Source organism: Furipterus horrens, unplaced genomic scaffold, assembly GCF_987537825.1.
Source record: "Furipterus horrens unplaced genomic scaffold, mFurHor1.1.pri manual_scaffold_4, whole genome shotgun sequence".
NCBI lineage: Eukaryota > Metazoa > Chordata > Mammalia > Chiroptera > Furipteridae > Furipterus > Furipterus horrens.
In genome coordinates, this window is record NW_028327174.1 from 50,975,643 (window position 1) to 50,997,262 (window position 21,620).

Consider the following 21,620-nt stretch of genomic DNA (forward strand, 5'->3'; position numbering starts at 1 on the left):
CAACTTTGTTTTTATATGATCCCATTTATATAAGATATCCAAAGTAGAAAAATCCATAGAGATGAAAAGCAGATTAGCGGTTGTCAGAGGCTGTGGGGAGGAGGATGGGGAGTGAGTATTTAACAGGTATGGGATTTGTTTTAATTAAATTTATTGGGGTGACATTGATTAATAAAATTATGTAGGTTGCAGGTGTACGATTTTGTAATACATCATCTGTATGTTGTATTGTGTGTTCACCACCCAAAATGGGTATAAGATTTGGGGATGAGGGAAAGGTTCTGGAATTAGATAGTGGTGATGATTGCATAACATCATGAACGTACTAAATGCAAAAAAAAGAAATATTTTATTTTTAGAGAAACATACTGAAGCATTTGTGGATGAGAAGATATGTCTGGGATTTGCTGTAAAGTAATTCAGTGTAAGGAAGCGGGGGGGGGGGTGGTGATGGATGACATTATAGAAGAAAGTTTAGCCATGAATTGATAATTGCTTGAAGCTGGATGTTCTATCTAATTTTGTATTAAGTTTTGAAATGTCCATAAAACATCTCCAAACAACTTTTTAGTGAAAAAATTGCCTTTTAAAAATAATACATCTGGGACATAATAGGGTTTGTTACATTTTTATACAACAGTTTTATGTTTAACTTAGGGTACAGCAGAAAGTAATTTTTAATCTGGCCTATTAAGAGTTTCTGTCCTTAAAAGGAAAGATTTTTTTGTTCCTCTTGATTTATCCTTTTATGTATATAATCTTATATTTCTTATAGTGTGAAGCCTCATTTTAGGTCATCAAGTGGTTCAGAACACTCAACAGAGGGCTCTGTGTCATTGGGGGATGGACCATTAAACAGATCTGGTTCAAGGAACTTTCCAACTGAACGGCATAACCCTACAGTAACAGGGCATCAGGAGCAAAACTATCTTCCAAAAGAGACTGCCACCTTGCAGCTTGAACAGAATGGGGACTATGGTAGGGGGAGGTAAGGAAAAATGATAATAAATATGGAAATAAAGTATATGAAATGGTGTTTTTATTAGATTTAGTTATTGATGTATGCTACATAAATACATTTTTACATAATGGATTAATAGTTTTCATAATTATTAAGAAATTTAGAGTGTTCATATAGAATATAGCTGAGTCAGGTTTATGAAAATTATTCTGAAGTTTTTTTTATTTTATTTTTTCTAAAGTTCTTTATAGTTCACAGAAGAATGGTTTAGAAAGATAAAATTCCATCTGCATTATTTTTAATTTCTTACAATTTCAGAACTGGGAATGGGGTTATATATTACCTAACTTGCTTGAGCCAAACATAACTGCACCCTAATCTGCTTCTGGTGTAGAGAGAGTGCTTCTAATAAAAATGTGCTCAGCTTACATAGTGGTGGTAGTGATAGTAGTTGACATTTTTGAAAAATTAGCTCAGGATCCCTTCAGAAGAATATATATCTTTTAACAATAATGGAGATTTAGAAAGTATAGATACTTAAAATAGAAATTCACTTATTTTTGATAGAGTATAAATTTGAAGAAACTTATCAGTTCTCCCTCCCACCACCCCCTTTTTTGTTGTTGTAAAAAGGAGAGCTCTTTTCAGAGGTCGAAGGCGACGAGAAGATGACAGAATCCCAGTAAGTATTTTTTACTTTTAATTACTTCTGTTCATTGTGTGTGTGTGTGTGTGATTTACTGTAGCATTGACTTGTGGTCTACCTTGGCTTTCTGGGTTTTTGTTTTATTGATTATAGTATGCAGTGAAGGTAAGTAGAGCCTGTGCTTGACCCTGAAATATACACCATTATTACACTCACCCCCCTCCACTTAAAGTACATAAGTAGTTAGTTATTTGACCTATGTTTCTCACCTTAAAAAAAATTACTTACTTAAATACCTAGTATTGTCACATGGTTTAAAATAAAAAATATGAAAATATTCTTTGAAAATGTTTAACTCTTACTAATGGACATTTCAGCAGTTTGAATCTTCTGATTGTACAGAATTGCTATTACAAACAATGCAAAGATAATCTCATACAGCTATCATTTGCTATGTGTACAATAATATCTGAAGGAATCTCTGGAAGTGGGATTTCTGGGTAACAATTTAATAAGTTGCTGCTAAATAGCTTTCTTTAGGGGTTGTGCTGATTTTCACTAACAAACAGAACAAAGTTCCTGTTTATCCATTGCAATACAGATGATATGATATTTTGATAGCCTGATAAAGGATATTATTCACTTTTAAAGCTCTGTTGGATAGTGTTAAAAAATTATACTATTGTTGTTTGGGAACAATTTTCTACCTACTGTTGATTCTTATATCCACTAGTCTTACAAAATTACTTAAAAATGTTTATAGTTCTAGACATTTTCTTATTTGAATCTTAACTTACCTAGCTTCAAATTACTCATATTTTTATTATTTTGTGGTTTGTTCATGGTGACTATTTACCAAAAGGTGTTGAGGAATAAAAATGGTGTAGGAAAATGCAGAGGTCTCAAGAGAACCCTGCATAGAACTTAAAGCTATATCATAAATGTGTGATATGATACTTACTTTGCATGGGCAACAGCAGACCCTCCATATCACCCTGCCCAGGCTCTGTAGCTTCAGCTTCACTGGAGAGGACACTCCAGCGTCATCGTAAGATGTCGATTCAACACGGGAGGAGACAGATACCGTGTCACTCCCGAGTCGGACTGCACAGCCATTCTCGGCGGTGCAGATAGACTCTTAAGAAGCTACACCATCGTCTCTCGAGACGGACGGCTGCCGACGACGACATGTATAAGTAGTGAAGTATATGTATACATGTAGCATATAATTTACTGTTTGTTATATATAAGTGTATATCACATTTATAACTATTGAAAACACATTTTCAAAGAAGAAAATATTGCATTATAACAAAGAATAATTAGTTCTTAGGACAAACTATGAACTTTTTAAAACAGTGTTGTTTTTTTCATTTATAGCTTTCTATACTTTGAGCAATCATGAGATTTAGGCAATAACTTAAGGATACCTTTGTAGCAGTCACACCTTTAAGTGGCCCTGAACAATTGAGGAGAGGAGAGATTAGGTTTGAGGTCTATTTAATATGTTGAAAATGTCTGGATTGAGGGCTGCTGGTAGAGAAAAAGAAACAGACAGTCATGTTTTCCAGTAGGAAGAACAGGGGTGGGGTGCCCTGGTGCAGGAGTGAGATCTTAGCTAGAGATAAAATTTAGAATTTGTAAGCTTACTCATAGTAAGTTAAGTCATAAGAGTAGATGAGAGCATGGCAGGGAACTCTCTGTAGAGTTGAGTGATATTTTTAAAAAGGGCCAAGAATGCAACCTTGGGGACTGTAGTAGCTTTGGACTGAAAAATGAGATTATTCATTATGTTGTTTGAAGTATACAAGCAAAATCTGAGCGGAGATGGCTGATAGGCGGGTAAATGGATGGCTGGGTTTTGGGTGAAGGTCTGGATTAAAAATATTTAAACTCAGTGATTTTGGGTAAATTTTCAGTTGTGCAGCCAAAAAGTCATCAAAAAGTAAAAAATATTGTTTTAACGATTGTTTGCATATAGATAGTAGTTGAAGTAATGGATGAAGGATTTCACACAGAGAGAGTATGGAAGGTGAAAAGTAGCAACCATATATAAACCAAAAAACCACCCTGGCTTGTGTTGTCCTATAACTGACAGGTTGTGAGTTCGATTCCTGGTCAGGAAGCATACAGGAGGCAAACAGTTGATGCTTCTCTCGCATTGATGTTTCTCTCTCTCCCATCCTTTCTAAAAAGAGTGGAAAAAATGTCCTTGGGTGTGGATAAATAAAGAAAAAAAGAAAAGAAACCAAATACCATCAAAGAAAGCAGGCAGGGAGAAAAGAACACGTGACTGTTAGCTCTGAGAATCAAGAGAAAGGGGTATCACAGAGCTAAGGGAAAAATGTGCTCCAAAAGGAAAGACTGTTTACCATGCCAAATGCTATAGTAAGGTCAGAGGGGACAAAAAGTTTTCCAGCTTTTTGCATTGATGACTTGTCAAAGCAATCTTAGTAGTGTGATGAGTACAGAGGTGAGGAGGGGGCACAGCAAGTGAGAGGTTTGTCAGAGGACATGGGGGGTGATCGGTGAGAGGAAGGATATTCTCTCTTGAGACTATGGAAGGAGAAAAGATGGCATATTTATGTGAGGTAGAGTTTTTTTGTTTTTATTTTTATTATGAAAGAGGGTATAGCTATTTTAGAATGCAAAGAATAGTGGAAATTGATTAGAAGGCCTAGGAGTATGACCAAGTTTGCAAAAAAAACAGGAGAGGGAGCTGACTAAAGACAAGCAGGATTGATAAGGACTAATAGTGACTTCTGGTCAAGATGGCAGCACAGGTAAACACAACTCACCTCCTCGCACAAACCAGAATTACAACTAAAGAAAGAACCATCACTCAGAACTGTCAGAAATCGGGTTGAATGGAAGTCTTACAACTACGGAATTAAAGATACCACATCTATCCAGACTGGAAATGGGCTGGTTCCACACTAACGTGTGGTGGATAACAATTCGGAAGCGAGGAGTCCCACCCTCACACCACGCTCCCCAGCCCACAGTTTTAGTGCCAGAAAGATAAGTCCCCATAACTTCTGGATGCAAAAACTAGTGGGGATTGAGTGCATAGAGGAAACTGCTGGAGTCCCAAGCAGTTCCTCTTAGAGAATCCACACACAAACTTACTCAGACTCTCTCCCTCTGAGCTCTAGCACTGGGAGACATACAGGGAGGAACTGAAGTATCTGGCATTGAGGTGAGAGCTGGGTGACATCTTTTGCCCAGACAGAGAGGTGGGCAGAGGCCATTGTCCCTTTACTCAACCCTCCCCCCACAGAGCCAGCAGGCAGGTGCCATATCTGAGACTCCATCAACCTGGCTAACACTCCTTGCTCCCACTCCCCACCCCTGTTCTGGAGATCCCCTGAGGCTCTGTCCCACTCAACTTACGGGTCCACCGAAGCTGTTAATAGGGACTTTTGCGTGTGAGTGGCTGGTCTTGGCTCAAGTTTCACAACTTCTTAAATCCTGTCAAACAAGCAAGAGATGGTCAGTGATCCCCTAGGCCCTGTACCTCTAGCTAAGTGGCCCCAGCCTAACTACACAGCTTGGCTTTGCCTGGGAATCTCCAAACCCAGCACAAGTAGCAGCCATCTCAAGTTGCTTTATAGCTCAAGCTAGGTGGCCCTGGGTAAAAACACAGGTGGGGGCTGAACTTGGCCTGCACCACCCGGAAACCACAGCACCTGTACACCCATTGGGCAGCTACAGACCACATCGGCGCACCACCAGGCTACCCCTGCACAGCTGATCCTCCATGGAGGGTGGAGGGTGGTGGTCAGTGATCACAGCCAGTCATTGCAGCTGAGTGGCCTGAATAAATCCCTCCCATTGACCTGCCAACACCAGTCAAGGCTCCACTACAAAAGGAGGATGTACTCAGCCCATATGAAGGGCACACCTTGAGTACCCAGCTTGGGTGATGGGGGAGGCTGTGCCACTGGTCCCTATGGAACATCTACTAACATTAGGCCGTGCTACCAAGACAAGCAGGCTGCCAAAATCAGGACACAAAGAAACAGGGGCCAAATGAAAGAACAGGTCAAAATTCTAGAAAAAGAACTAAACAAAATGGAGATGAGCAATTTATCAGATGCAGAGTTCAAAACACTGGTTATAAGGATACTCAAGGAATTTAGTGAGGACCTCAACAGTGTAAAAAAGATCCAGTCAGCCCTGGCTGGTTTGGCCCAGTGGATAGAGTGCAGGCCTGCAAACTCTAATGGTCACTGGTTCGATTCCCAGTTAGGGCACATGCCTGGGTTGCGGGCCAGGTTCCCAGTTGGGAGCGCGTGAGAGGCAACCAGCCGATGTATCAAGATACATCGATGTTTCTCTCACTCTCTTTCTCCCTCCCTTCCCATCTCTCTAAAACTAAATAAATAAAATCTAAAAAATATATATATATCCAGTGAGAAATGAAGGATACACTAATTGAAATAAAGAACAGTTTACAGGGAAACGACAGTAGAGTGAATGAAGCCGAGAATCAAATCAGTGATTTAGAGCATAAGGAAGCAAAAAACAACCACGGAGAACAAAAAGAAAAAGACACCACCCCCCCCAAAAAAAGGATAAACGAGGATAGTGTAAACAGCATCTGTGACAACTTAAAGCTTTCCAACATTTGCATCATAGGGGTGCCAGAAGGAGAAGAGGAAGAGCAAGAAATTGAAAGCTTATGTGAAAAAATAATGAAGGAAAACTTCCCAAATTTGGCAAAGGAAATAGACATAGAAGTCCAGGAAGCACAGAGTCCCAAACAAGCTTGACTCAAAAAGGACCACACCAAGACATATCATAATTAAAATGCCGAAGGTTAAAGATAAAGAGAGAATCTTAAAAGCAGCAAGAGAAAAGAAGAGAGTTATCTACAAAGGGGTGCCTGTAAGATTATCAGCTGATTTTTCAGAAGAAACTTGGTAGCCAAGAAGGGACTGGCAAGAAGTATTCAATGTGCTGAAAAGCAAGGACCTACAACCAAGATTACTCTATACAGCAAAGCTGTCATTTAGAATGGAAGGGCAAATGAAGTGCTTCCCAGAGAAGGTAAAGCTAAAGGAGTTCATCGTCACCAAGGTCTTATTACATGAAATGTTAAAGAGACTTACTTATTTAAGTAAAAGATAAAAACTATGAACATTAAAATGACAACAAACACAACTAGCAACAACAGAGTCTAAAACATAAAAACAAAAAACAAACTAAGCAAACAATCAGAACAGCAACAGAATCATAGGTATGTGGATCATTTGGAGAGTTATCAGCTGGGAGGGAAAAGGGGGAGAAATGGTACAAGGATTAAGAAGCATAATTGGTAGGTACAAAATAGGGGGAAATCAAGAATAGTATAGGAAAGGGTGAAGCCAAAGAGCTTATATGCATGACCCACGGACATGAACAAAGATGAGGGGAGTGGAAAGGTGCTGGGTGGAGGGGGACAAGGGGGAAAAAATTGGGACAATTGTTAATAGTGTAACAGAACCCTTAGGCTGCTCCTATTGAAACAGAACCCACGGGCTGTTTAGTCAGGGGCCCGATTGCCCGCCGCCAGAATTATAACTCTTAATACCAGAGTTTGGTGAAAAGAAAAAGAATTGTTTATTTACACAAAGCCCTGCCTCCCCCTCCCAGACCTGGCCAGTCCTAGGAAAGTCAGAAACACTGTTTCCCTACTTCCTAGGCACAGTTCAGCTTTACCAGCAGCTGCCAATCACTCAGTTCTGATTGGGGAGGTCCTTTCTGTGCTGTGGTGCCTCCAGCTCTCAATGCAGGACCGCCTTGATCCTCAGCCTCCTTGCAAACTGCGTTTTTCCTGCAAACCGCGTGGATCTCCTCTCCTCAAAACCACCTGGCGAGAGCTTCTTTTTTAAGCAGCCCTTCTCCAAGCCACATGGAGGGAGCACACAAGAGCCAGAGAGTGAGGGCGTGAGGGCCAGAGAGAGAGAGCCTGAGAGAGAGAGCCTCCTAGAGCCAGAGCCAGCCCAAAATGTCCGCAGCTCCTCTCTTCCTCCCTGCCTCCTCTCTCTCCCTGCGTCCTCTCATGCAGTGGGTGTTGCAAACCGTCCTGACCATTCACAGAACCCTACGTAGGCTCTGTCTGCTTCTTTCTCTTCCGTAACAGCCCACAGTCCAAGATCCCTCCCATCTTCCTGAGTCTTGGAAGTAAAGTGGATCTTTGCAACAATGTTTCCAGCCACTAGCTCCAGGCATGCAAAGGCATCCTGAAAGCTGCTTCCTGCTCCCTATCTCCCAGCCGCAAACTCTGGGGCTTGTTTTTGGACTCCCCTGTTTCTGTAACAATAGCATAATCAATAAAATATAATATTAAAAAAGAAAGTAATATATAGGGAGGAACATGCATATAAAGAAAAAATTGCAATAAATAAGTATCAATAACAGCCTTAAATGGATTAAATGTTCTAATCAAAGACAGAGTAGCTCAATGGATATAAAAACCTTGCCTATGTATATCCTATCTACAAGAGAACCATCTCGTAACAAAAGATACACACAGACTTAAAGTGAAGAGGTGGAGCCATGCCGGCATGTCTCAGTGGTTGGAGCATCATCCTGTAACTGAAAGGAGGGAAAATTGAAACAACTAAAATAGCATATTCAGTAAAATGTAATTAAAAAAAAAAAGATAAGGACTAATGAGAGCTTGTGTTCTTTTTGGCAGCATGTGTACTAAAATTGGAACGATACAGAGATTAGCATGGTTCCTGCACAAGGATGACATGCAAATTCATGAAGCGTTCTTTTTTGTTTGTTTTTTTAAGGCTGATGAGAGCTCAATTTAGATGTGAAGCCAGAAATTTATAGGGGACAATTCTGTGCATTAGGGTAGAGTTTGGTTTTTGAAGCTTTCAGCTTCTGTGGTACAGGATTAGAGAATGAAATAGACATGTGACCTGTTTTATGATTTGTGTCTTTTAGAGACCCCATCCTTCAACAACTGAAGCAAAGTCTCCAACACCAAAGTTTGACTTATTAGCTTCAAATTTTCCTCCTTTACCTGGAAGTTCATCAAGAACGCCAGGTGAACTTATTTTGGAGAGTAGGATGTCTGATGTTGTTAAAGGTGTCTTCAAAGAAAAGGTAAACACTGAAACATCCAATCTTCTACCTATGGGACTCTTTTAGCTTAGGTTTTCAGGGTTATTATCTTATGTTCATACCTAATAAGTATTTCTAGCATAGTTTTTATTCATGAGGTTTTCAGCTTACTTTGAGTATTATAAAAAGATCTGTGATAAAGCTACATAAGGTCAATAAAATGTTTTTTCACTTCCGCATGTCTTTATCAGTCACTCAGCTTGGTAGAACTGATTAATGCAAGCCAGATGGAAAGTGTCATTTCCACTTAAGTGTCTGTAATTAACCAATAATATAAATGAATTCTAATTACTGTGGTAAACTCGGTCTTTCAGATAGTGGAGAATGGGTGGCAAGAGGTTGGGATACTTCATTCTATACTATTTTTGAGTATAGACCTCTCCATATGGTAAATTCTCATGCCCCACAACTGCCCCCTTTTTTAATTCAATTTTTATTTAAGAGTACATGTGTGCAGTATAGCTCAGCTTATAATGCCCTGCAGCCACCTTCCACTTAAATTTTTTTTCTCCTGACGTTTATCCCTGTATCTTTTTTTAAAGATTTTATTTATTTATATTTAGAGAGAAGGGAAGGAAGGGAGAGAAACATAGATGTGCGAGAGATACATCAGTCAGTCGCCTCACGTGCCCCCAGCTGGGGACCTGGCCCGCAACCTTTACTAGGGATCAAACTGGTGACCTTTGGGTTTGCAGGCCAGCACTCAGTCCACTGAACCACACCAGTGAGGGCTATCCCTACATTTCTAATTAACGTGGTGATACTGCTATTTCTTGGTTTTCAGTTTTAGATGTTGTCTATTAACTTTCCAGAAGCTAAGGATTTAGCTCTCTGAAAGCAATATATTCTTCTCATCCTCCCAGTAGATTTTACTTTATCATATCTAGGATACCATCAAGGATAAGATGCCCCATTGTTTTAGTATCGCCAAGAAAACATTGCCAGTTAGACTAGGACATGCTATCATTGTAAGTCACATCTCAGTATTACCTTTTTTTTTTCATAACAACCTCATAGTATATTGTTATTATTTCTTCTTTTGTGTGCTCTCATTGGCCTGCTGCACAGCGGTGTTCCTGGGACTTTCCTTCACCATCATCCTGGGAATTTTCCTTACTCTCTTTTGTTAGATTCCCTCTCTTTTTTCCCTCTTGTTTTACTTTCCCATATTATGATGGGTCACATCTTCCCAAGCTTCCTGAATAAGTGGTTTGTAGTATAAATTTCTAGAGATCTTACATTATGAAAACGTTTTTCTGTTCTCACACTGTGTCAGTAGCTTATCTCTAGAATTCTCTCTATTAGAATTCTCTATTAGAATTCATTCTACTGTTGATAGACATTTGAGCTGTTTTCCCTTGACATTTTGAAGGTATTTCACTGTCTTGTTGAAAAAAAAAAAAGCAATATCATAATTACTTTGTCAATTGTAAGTAAACATTTTTTCCACATTTTTCACCTTTGAAAATCAGTCTGTCTTTTAATTAAAAGTTATTGTAGTTTAAGTGGCAGTATAGAAAATAATATGTCTTTTACAATTGATGGCTGCTCACATTTGGTGAGTTACGGTACACATACATACATTTTTAAAGCAAGTCACAGTTGTGAGATGAAAACACAAGTATCTTTAACAGTGTCCTGTGTCTCCTCTCCTTACTTACAAATCTTCCTATTCCCCTTTTCTCCCCCTGAGAGATATATGATCTTGATTTTGCTATAGTAATTTTCTTGCTGTTCTTCATAGTTTTACTATTCTGGGTTAGGAAACTTTTTCTGTAAAGAGCCAGGTTGTAAATATTTTAGGTTTTGTGGTCCACTTACTGTTGCATATTCTTTGTTTGTTTTTAAACCCCTTAAAATCATATTATTCTGCTCTGACTAGTGTGGCTCAGTTAGATTTCTGCTTAGGGCACATGCCTGGGTTGTGGGTTCAGTCCCAGGTTGGGACACGTATGAGAAACAGCCAATTGGTGTTTCTCCTTCACTTTCTCCCTTCTTTAACCCTCTCTCTAAATAAATAAAATCTTTATTTTTTAAATTTATTTTTTATTGTATTTTTTTCCATTACCATTTATCCTCCAATAAAAGCTTTAAAAAAACCCTTACTATTCTTAGCTGGTAGGTCATACCAACAAAAGTCACAGGCTGGATTTGGCCAGTGGGCCTTGGTTTACCAGCTGCTGACTTAGCATTATACTGTTGAGTATGCTTGTTTTTGAACACTATATAAATGGAAATGTACAATATGTACTCTTCTGTTACTTCTCTTCTGTATTGTATGAGATTTATCATGGTTTATAGAGACAGCTGTTTCATTTTGCACTGTGTAATATTCTATTGTAAGAATATAACACTGAAAGTTGCATTTGTTCATTCTCTTGATGGACATTTGAGCTATTTTTTGCCTGCTGTTATAAACAATACTGGTTTGAGTTTGTTTATTCATGTGAGCAAGAACATTTCTAAGGTATATACATAGTGAAATTGCTGAGTGATAGAGCTTGGTTTTTTTTTAATTATTAGTATTGAGGTTAAGTTATCTTTTTCATGTTTATTGGTCAATTGAATTTCTTTTATAAAGAATCTTTCAAGTATTTGGCACATTTTAAAATTGGGTTAACTCTTATCTTTAATATGGTTATATTTGGCAGTCTTTCCTTTATAGTTTGTTCCTTTTCTTTCTTGCTTAGGAAATAATCTAGCTTCCAAAGATTCTTTTCAGAAACCAATGGTTTTGATTTCTGATTCTCCTATGACCTGTCCACCCTCTCCCCCACCCCCCTCTGGAGGTTTTTAAGAACGTTTTATCTCTCTCTGGTATTCTGTGAAATTTCATAATGATGTGTCTTCCTGTGGCTTTTTTATTTTTATTTTTTTAAGCCATTGTACTGCATGCTTGGTGGACTTTTTTAAATCTGGAAACTCATTACCTTCCATGTAGAAAAACCTATATTTCTCTTCGATAAATTCTTTTTTAAAAATATGCTTTATTGACTATGCTGTCAATAAAGTTGTACCAATTTCTTTTCCCTTTGTTCCCCTCCACCCAGTGACGCCCCTCCCTCCAGCTGTCTCCCCCCTTAGTCCATGCCCATTGGTTGTGCATATAATTCTTCTCAACATCTTCCTATCTACTCCACTCCCTCCTACTATGCTTCTTTATTTTTAAAGTATGTTTTATTATGTTGTTACAGTAGTTCCAATTTTCCCCCTTTGCTCTCCTCTGCCCAGTACCCTCCTTCCCTTCAGTAATACCACCCCACTTAGTTCATGTCCATGGGTCATGCATATAATTTCTTTGGCTTCACCCTTCCCTTTATTATTTTTAATTTCTCCCTGTCTATTTTGTACCAATCAATTATGCTTCTTAGTCCCTGCACTATTTCCCCATTTTTCCCCCTCCCTCTCCCAGCTGATAACCCTCCAAATGATTCCCATACCAATGATTCTGTTCCTATTCTGGATTGCTTAGTTGGATTTTGTTCTTATTTTTTAGATTCAGTTGTTGATAGTTGTGAGTTTGTTGTCATTTTAGTGTTCATAGTTTTGATCCTCTTTTTCTTAAGTAAGTCCCTTTGACATTTCATATAATAATGGCTTGATGATGATGAACTCCTTTAGTTTTCACCTTGTCTGGGAAGTACTTCATCTGCCCTCCATTCTAAATGATAGCCTTGCTGGATAGAGTAATCTTGGTTGTAGATCCTTGCCTTTCATTACATTGAATACTGCTTGCCAGTCCCTTCCAACCTGCAAAGTGTCCTCTGAGAAATCAGCTGATAGTCCTATAGGCACCCCCCTGTAGGCAACTCTTCGCCTCTCTTGCTGCCCCCAGGACTCTCTCTTTATCACTCCTCTTTGGCATCTCAGTCATTATGCGTCCTGGTGTGATCGCATCTGGGTCCAGCTCACCTGGGACCCTCCGTGCTTCCTGGGCGTGTCTGTCCATCTCCTTCACAAAATTTGGGAAGTTTTCCTCATTTTTTTCAATCCTTGCTTCCTCATTCTGTACTGGTTGACTGCTTTTTTTCTTCCTTATGTTCCAAATCATTGATTTGAACCCCGGTTTCCTTCCCTTCACCATTGGTTTTGTGTGGATTTTCCTTCATTTCACTTAGCACAGCCTTCACTTCTTCTCTTATGCCTTTGCTATATTCAAGCATATCTTTCAAGCCTGTGAGCATCTTTATCACAGTGTTTTGAATTCTGTGTCTATTAGGTTGTCTATCTCCTCATCTGTTAGGCTGGCTATCTCCTCGTCGCTTAGTTCTCCCACTGGAACCTTGATTGATTCGTTCCCCCTTTTGGCCATATTTCTCTTGTCTTCTCATCTTGACAGGCTCCTTTGTTTGTTTGCCTGTGTCTTAGGTAGAGCTGTCACTCCTGTTACATTGTAAGTGTATCAGTGTGGTTTTAATTTGCATTTCCCTAATGACTAATGATGTTGAACATCATTTCATATTGCTTGTTGGCCATTTGTATATCTTATTTTGGAGAAGTGTCTATATGGGTCCAATTTTTAAAAAATATTTAATTTACTTTTAGCAAGAGAAGAGAGAGAGAGAAGAAGAGAAACATCAGTTGGTTACCTCTCACACGTCCCCAACCAGGGACTTAGCCAACAACCCAGGCATGTGCCCTGACTGAGAATCAAACCAGCACCCTTTCATTTTGCAGGCTCGCACTCAATTCCCTGAGCTACACCAGCTAGGGCTAATATATGCCTAATTAAAAAAAAAGTTTTATTGTTCAATTACAGTTGACATTCAATATTATATTAGTTTCAGGTTTACAGCCTACTGGTTGGACACATATATAACTTGCGAAATGATCCTCCTGATGAGTCTAGTAGCCACCAGAAAACATACATAATTATTGACTACATTCTCTATGCTGTACTTTACTTTTAAGTACAGTTTTGAAATATGTTTTTACTTTAAGGATACTGAAGAGTTGGGACAAGTTAATTGCCTGGTGCCTGCAGAGGATGATCAGACAGACTGCACCTCTGCCCAGCAACTCAACCTAAGTACCAGTCCTTCATGTATAGCTGAGCCTCCTGCATTAAGGTACAATATTCCCTCACTTATCGTGGGTATTATGTTCTAGACCCCCCCCCACGATAGGTGAAAATCTGCATAGTAGGAACCTTACATTTATTTTAGTATTTATATATATTTTAAGGCTTTATATATAAACCCCACACACTTATAAATTGTTCCCACTCCCTTATTAACCTTTTCTACACTTTTATAAACACTACTTATGTTCTTAAACATATTCTACACTCTTAAACCTACGTAACTTTAACAACATACATATACAGTACCACAAAATCCTGTGATACAGCAAAAAATTTGCGATAAATAATTAAATATAATACTTTAAAACATCTCACGATAGAGTGAGGCCACAATAAGTGAACCACAATATAGAGGGGGACTACTGTATATGTTTTGTGGTAGAAGATTTTTCACATTAACATTACTTTTTCTTCTGATCATTTACTTACCTGTTTCTGTGTGCTATACTAAGTCTAATACTAAGCTCTTTTTTCCTTAGCATAACTCAGCAAGAAAAGGATCTAACAGAGGATTCCACTGTTCAGAAGGATGTTCTCAACCAGACAACTACGCCAGTTTCTTCCCCAAGTACTGCAAAGCCATCAAGGACAAATACTGCTTCACCATGCAATAGCAACATAAATGCAGCTGTAACTGTCGCCCTACAGGTAACTTGGTTGATTTAGTTTATGTGAGAAAAAAATAATGGGTTAAATAATGAGAAATTTCTTTCCCATAACTCTTTGCTATAGCAGAGTCATTTGGAAATAGCCCCAATTGGGGCATCCTGCATCCAAAAAAAGCTAAAGAAGTTTAAAGTCACTGTGGGAAAATAGGGGATTTTGTCATGTTGAAGGAGTGAAGAAAGTTGACTCTATTTTTTTCTGTTGCTTTTCTTCTGATTATACTACCATAGTTAAGTGAAGCTTCTTTCTTATCCAGGTTACGTTGTATGTATCATTTTGGGGCTAGTACAAAGAGGCGTTGAACTTCTTGAACTTTATATATATATATATTTAGTATAATGCTTAACGTATCTGTGGGGCCCATGAGGGACCACTCTCATTTTTATTCAGTTTCTGGAATCATTTTGATAATTAGGGAAATACAGAAAATCAGGGAAAACACAAAATTTACCTATAATCCTTTCATTTATTGATATAACTAGAAGCATTTTGGTATAGTTCTTTATTTTTTTCTAGGTAAAGAACATTTTTACTTGTGATTTAATGATAATAGTAATAATAGAATAGCAGCTACCAATTCTTGAATACCTACTATGTGCTAGGACCACTGCTAAAGATTTTTTACATGCTTTATCCCATTTTCACAACACCCCTGTTGTCCTCCTTTTTCAGATGAGGTAATTAAAGACTTTTAATTAGTCTTCTATGAATGAATACATGATTGGTTTCCAACTGCTCTACAGAAATTCTTATAAAATTCTTCTCAGGGTCCTTTAGCCAGGGAAGAAGGAATGAAGTCATTTTATTTCATCATATGGATGGACCATTATTCATTTAGTCTGCCCTTCTTTGTTAGACATTTACATTTCTAGTTTCTCCCTGCATCTCTGTAAACAATGCTGACATGAAAATCCTTCAGATAAATTCCTCAAGTGAAATTATTGTTTCATACATAAATTACAACAGTTTTTATTATTTTTAACAAATGTACTTTTTAAAAAAGATTGTACTGATATACTTTCATAACATTGTGCATGAGAGCGTCTTTACCCTTTCCTAGAAAATAACTTATTTTCTTGTGGTTAATACTATCCTTCTTGTACTTTATTACTTAGAGAATGTGCACCATAAATATTGTTTTTATCTTCGCTTAAAAGGAACCCCGAAAGCTAAGTTATGCTGAAGTGTGCCAGAAACCCCCTAAAGAGCCATCTCCGGGTCCTGTGCAGCCGCTACGAGAACTTCGTTCCAATATAGTGTCTCCCACCAAAAATGAAGAGAATGGAGCTCCTGAGAAGTCCATTGAGAAACTACATGAGAAGCCAGAAGCAAGGGCTAGTAAGGACTATTCTGGCTTCCGAGGCAATACCATTCCCAGGGGAGCAGCTGGAAAAATCAGGGAACAGAGACGCCAGTTTGGCCATAGGGCTATACCTCAGGGAGTGACTCGACGTAATGGCAAAGAGCAATATGTGCCACCCAGATCACCAAAGTAAAAACAAACAAAAAAACTGTTCAAAACTTCTCTCTCCTCCCATTAAACTTGAGCTGTGGCTATAATGAACTGTTTTGGAGGTGAGTGAGTAACTAGGAAGGAAACAGGAGAAAGTATATCCTTAAATCATTGTGGATTTTGGAGTTGTGAGCAGTAGAATCCCAAAATTCATCTCTGAAGTGATTTTGAAATGCTGGAGGATTCCAATCAGTATAAATAAATAAATATATATATATATATATGTATACATATATAAAAATATAATTTTCTATTTTTGTTTTTGATTTTAATTTGCAGAGATCTGCCTGGAATCAATTTTGAGAGTTCAGATTTAGCTTGGGGAAAAAGACATATTACACATCCTTCATTATAGGAGGTGAGGAAGTGAGGAAATATTTTTTGAAGAAGCATTTCTGTAAAATTAGAAATTACTTTTTTTAATCTATTTAAAGTTTGGCTGGGAGAATGCCATCTCTACCTATATGGCCTTGTTGCAAAACAAGTCAGTGGCTAGGGTGCCTGTTGTGGTGTGAGTGTGTGCAAGAGTGACTGAAGCCAAATCTGTTGTCATGTTAGTATAGTAAATGAACTGAAAACTGAATGTAATATGTACTCAAGTAGATTTTTTTCTGGTTTGATATGTAGTCTCTTTTTGACCTTACTAATAATATTTCATTCAACAAACTTTTAAACTCTGATTGTACTTGGAGATGTGACTGCCAATCAGTTTGATACTCAAGGAAATAATGGGGGTTATTCAGATAATTGAAAAGTCTTTCTCAGATCTGAGTAGGTAGGTCAAATGGACTTCACAGGTTTAAACTGGCCTGTGATTTTTTCCCCCCTTAAATAGGAAATTGGGGTGGTTTTCTTTTTTTGTTATTTTGTTACTCTCTGTTCTTTGACTACCAACCCCCAAAAGCAAAATAACCAAACACCTACATAATTGTGTGTTTCTAACTGCCTTGCCCAGTCTAGTCAAATCACGTAACTTCTAAATTTCTGAATTGAACAGTGAAATATTTTGCTCTTCTGTTCATGTATTTAGAACTTCAGATCCCAGAATGGTAGGGCAGACTGACCCTAGAGTAATTTATCTGTGTTAGTGTTAAAGATGAAACATTGTAATTGACTCTTAACATGTTCAAAAGTGTAGAAGTAAAATAATTTAGGCTTAATTTGGGGGCAACTTTCTCTGTTTACAGTGTATTTATCACCTGCCTTTCTTCCCTTTCTCCCCCCACCACCAAAAAAAAAAAAAAAAAATACAGTTTAGAATTCACAGAGCCAGAGCCAGCAAGTCAGGAGATTTTTTTAGTTAATGTGAGAGAGATAGTTGAAGAAAATTAATATATAATTTCTCAGTGAGTAAAGTTGTAGCTCTCATATTAAATAGGCAAATTTACATGCTGGTGTTTAGAAAATGGCTAAAATATTAAAAACCATGTTGCATTAATCTGTTTAAGTCATACCATTTTCTGAGTTCTGTGTAAGGCAGAGTTTGTTTTCTTTCTAGGGATAGTTTGTGATAGTAATAACTGTCCCTTAGGTTAGTAAATGACATGTACAAATTGAAACTGTAAATTGTGGACACTGGAAAGCACCATTGTGACATAGAGTGAACATCTTAGTAATATATTAAAATGAATGTAAATGGAGGTTAAAATTACTTGACTGTGAAACTCATCTTCCAACTCTTAAGTTAAGCTTTGGAGATTAGTATTAATAAGTAACTGTTCAGAGCTTTGAAAACACTGCACATTTCTGTACAAGCAAGAATTATCATTTCTTTGTAACTTATTTAGCTTGGCAATTGCTTTTGATTTGGTGGGTCGATAACATGATATAATGCATTTAAGTAAGGAGAATGATTTATACGCACTATTTTTTTAAATTATCTACTAGATGAAATATACAGTTAAACTACCTGTGCTGAAATTTGGGGAAAGTTTATGTCCTTTTTTAAAAATATTAATCATTGACTTATATCTATGATGAAAGTGCTTATTTTGGTTTACTTAGATAATGCTGCATTGGGTGGAAATGATAAACATTTAAAGTGTTAACACTCTGTGAATGCATTGGATTTAAGATAAATAAAACATTTTATAAAAATCTTTTGGCAAGGATTATAAACTTAATTATTGCACTTGAAATGAAACATTACTTTTTTTTTATAATGTGTCACAGAAGTGGGCTTGTATTATTTGTATGCTTGTGTGACTTACTCCAACTTTTGAAAACTAAGTATTCTAATTGAAACACGGGAAAAGAGTCTTCTTTTTGAGGAAAGCAAGTGTGCTCTTGCTTTTTCCCAAAATGTTACTGAAAATAGAAATTTAAAGACATGACCTTATAAAATTTCTTATAAAATATATTGTTTTAATTTAATTTGCCTAATTACAACTAATAGTTCCCATTTTGATGGGATGTATAGGGAAGAATAAATGTGTGTGTATATAAAATATATATATTCACAGTATGTATTTAGCATTTATTTTATTACAGCAGATTTAAGGTTTGTATCTAAATGATGCCTATGAATTGTGTGAAACTGTTGGCTTTTTGTAACTGTTGAGGGTTGGGCATTCATTGTAGTTCAACTATTTATTTGGTTCTTTAGAAGGAGGAATTTAAATGTCAATTTTTTTTCTTCATCTTATGGCTTAACACTTCCTTGGGCTGTTGGAGGCCAAAAGTAGATACAAATGATATTGAGTGTATGATACAGTGATCTTCTGCCATAGTTCTTGCTGTATGAAGAGAAAAAGTCCCACGAGTTCACCACCTTGCACTTAGAGAAGGTGTGTAGAGAAATTGCAGAGTCTGTCCCCATTTCCTTCTGTCCTGATAATTAAGGTGTTTGTGATACCTGGGGCCTGTCTCTCTTCTAGTAACTTCCATTTTTGCAAGTATAGACACTGGCATTCAAAAGACTGATCCGTCTAAATATTTTTAACTGGATTTTGGGAGAAGATAAAATCTTTCAGTGATATGGTTTATTGTTGTTGTCATTTTATGTGCTCGATTTGCATGTGATCAAATGACATGCAGATTTTTGGTTCCTAAAATTAAGGTAGCTTGAATATTGTTTCACATTCCTTTCTCTTTTTAAATAACCATGTTGGCTTTGCGAAAGGCTTAATGATGGAGTATTAACATCTGCTGAAGCAGAAAATAGTATTTAAAAGTGACTAAATACTTTCTCTAGTTTTCTTAGTTATGGCCTTAATATTTAGTCTTTTTGCTTAAAGGTCCACTGGTTTTATTTGGAGACAATTGAACAGCACTGGGGTTAAGTCTCTGATATTTGTGTTGGCCATATGTGTTAACCATAATTTTAAAGGTATCCATTTTGTTTTTACAGAAAAGATAAGCAGTATATTCCTTTTGAAGGATTTTTAAAACATTCTTAATTATATGATGGCAATTTGTTTCCTAATTTTTAAAATTTCCTTACAATTTGGTGACTATAAAATTTAACTGTAGGCTTTTTGGTGTATGTTAATTTACCTTATCTGAGCTTCCAAGAAGATACATAGACATTTCAGTTTTCATTAGCTGAATGAGGACATTTTAAGAAATTGAAAGAACATTTGTTCTCATGTTGAAAGTGAGTTCTCTTTCAAAATTCACCTTATTAAATAAGTTAAAGTTTTTTTTAAAGCTGAGAACTTACGATCTGCTGAGTAGATGGTTCCTAAAGGTATCACTCAAATATCAACAGGCTGTGTATAAAATAAAATGGTTTTATTTTCAGTTTTGCAGCACAAAACACTGATTAGTATACAGTGTAACGCAACATCATGTTGATTATTTTTATTTTTCCTGATACAGGTGTCTTCTGAGTGACATTTCCTGATCAGGTTTGGGGGGTGGTCAGAACCAGTTATCTGGCTCCTGTTTTGTCCATTGCTTAGGTTTGTTCCTGTTGTCAAAACTCTGTCGTGTTCCCCCCCCCCGAAATGTGGTGTGACACTGCTCATGCATATTATGTTAAAATGAGTACATCCTGTATTTGTATTTTTGTTTTCAACATTGCCAAGGTGCTACTGGAAATTAAAGTAACAAAAATTAGAAGAAATAAAATTATTCAAAAGCAGGACTGGTTTTCTTTTCTCTAGGTGGTTTATGTCTAATGACTACTTGTATTTCTTTTTAATAATTCTATGTTACCCACTCTCTACTTCCATCACTATCCTGGTCTGAGCAAGTTTTTTGTTTTGGTTTGGGGAGAGGAGGGGAGGCAGTATATGTGACAGTGCATCTGTAAAGTGAGGGCAGAGAGCTACCAGCTTTCTGATTCTGGGGTTTTCTTAAGTAATTTTTGTGTGAGAAGCAGTTACTGAAAGGAAAAAAAATTATATGTCACTGTTCAGCTTAAGGAGTTTGCTTATTTGAGCAGATTATGGCCTGTCTTGACTATATAAATTCTAGGCTTTTGAACTTATTTTCAAGAGAAAATCACTAAGTTTCCTTTACCTTTTCAACCACATCTTTGCTTTGATTGTATCAAACCCTAAAACTAAAGGGTTTTTAGTAGATTTTTAAAGGAGAAGTTCATTGAGAAATTTAAATAGGTCTTTTAAGCTTTTTAAAACTATGATAAGGCAAAAATGGAAAAGCCGAGTGGATCTCTTAGCTTTTTAACAGCTGGTATCTGTAATGTAACAGCTCATCTTTTATTGAATATAGTCCATCCACCCTTACCTGCCAGTTTTGCTCTCCATGGTTTCAGTTACCCAAGGCAGCCATGATCCAAAAATATTAAATGGATATTCCAGAAACAAACAATTCCTAAGTTTTAAAATGAAACTGTTTTGAGTAGTGGTAGCATGCCTGGGATGTGAATCATCCCTTGTACAGCATATCCACGCTCTACACAGCCATTAATCACTCTGGGTTATCAGGTCTACTCACTGTATTACAGTGCCTTTTTTTCTTTATTTTTTTTTAATCAAGTAACCCTTTATTTAATAATGGCCTTGCAGGACAAAAGTAGTGATTCTGGCAATTCAGCTATATGCCAAAGAAGCCATAAAGTGCTAAGTAAAATGGTGAATACAGTACAATAAGATATTTTCAGTGTTTTTACTACTTACCAAGTTATATAATAAGCATCAGGTAACAGATTTAATGTGAACATTCTCTTAATTAGCTGACTAGTAGCATTGCCCCTTTAAACAGCTAAAACCTTTAATTTGCTAATGAACAGTTGTTTGCCAGGGTTGCATGCAGGCCGGGTCCCCAGTTGGTGTGTGAGAGGCAACTGATCAATGTATCTCTTGCACATTGCTGTTTCCTCTTTCTCCCTCTCTTCTCCTTTCTCTAAAAGTAAATAAATAAAACCTTTAAAAACAGAAAAGAAAAGGTGTAATAGTTTGGGATGGGTGGCGCATATATTTCAATACAGTGACAAAAGAAAAGTGAATTTCCTTTGTAAAATCTCCATCAGTTATATGCTAAATTTGATTTGAAATCAAGGACACAACTCTGGTGGTTATGTAAATAGTTTGGGAAATAATAGTCTAGGTGAGAGTGATGTTTGGAATTAAGGGAGCAATAGTGCAGTATGATAGGGTGAATAATTCTCTCCCACAAAGATGTCCAAATCCTAATTCTCAGAACCTGAGAAAGTAAGGGGTTT

The 21,620-nt window shown here is 37.2% G+C and overlaps 1 protein-coding gene and 1 non-coding gene across 6 annotated transcripts in view; both read left to right on the forward strand.

Moving 5' to 3' along the window:
• Nucleotides 1–21,620, forward strand: part of LARP4 (La ribonucleoprotein 4) — a 77,619-nt gene that overhangs the window by 50,924 nt on the left and 5,075 nt on the right. For 2 of the 5 annotated variants that reach the window (XM_090273145.1, XM_090273150.1), the window contains exons 11-16: nucleotides 776–988; nucleotides 1,595–1,643; nucleotides 8,550–8,711; nucleotides 13,671–13,798; nucleotides 14,292–14,460; nucleotides 15,636–16,038. In XM_090273145.1, the coding sequence (XP_090129271.1) occupies nucleotides 776–988; nucleotides 1,595–1,643; nucleotides 8,550–8,711; nucleotides 13,671–13,798; nucleotides 14,292–14,460; nucleotides 15,636–15,974 (1,060 nt within the window). In that variant the 3' untranslated portion in view covers nucleotides 15,975–16,038. Of the gene's footprint in view, nucleotides 1–775; nucleotides 989–1,594; nucleotides 1,644–8,549; nucleotides 8,712–13,670; nucleotides 13,799–14,291; nucleotides 14,461–15,635; nucleotides 16,039–16,270; nucleotides 20,076–21,620 lie in introns of those variants that run through there. The other 3 variants (XM_090273148.1, XM_090273147.1, XM_090273149.1) reach the window with 3 other exon arrangements.
• On the forward strand, nucleotides 8,277–8,380 carry LOC150011744 (U6 spliceosomal RNA). The gene has a single exon (XR_016510909.1). It is a non-coding gene; the product is annotated as a U6 spliceosomal RNA (small nuclear RNA).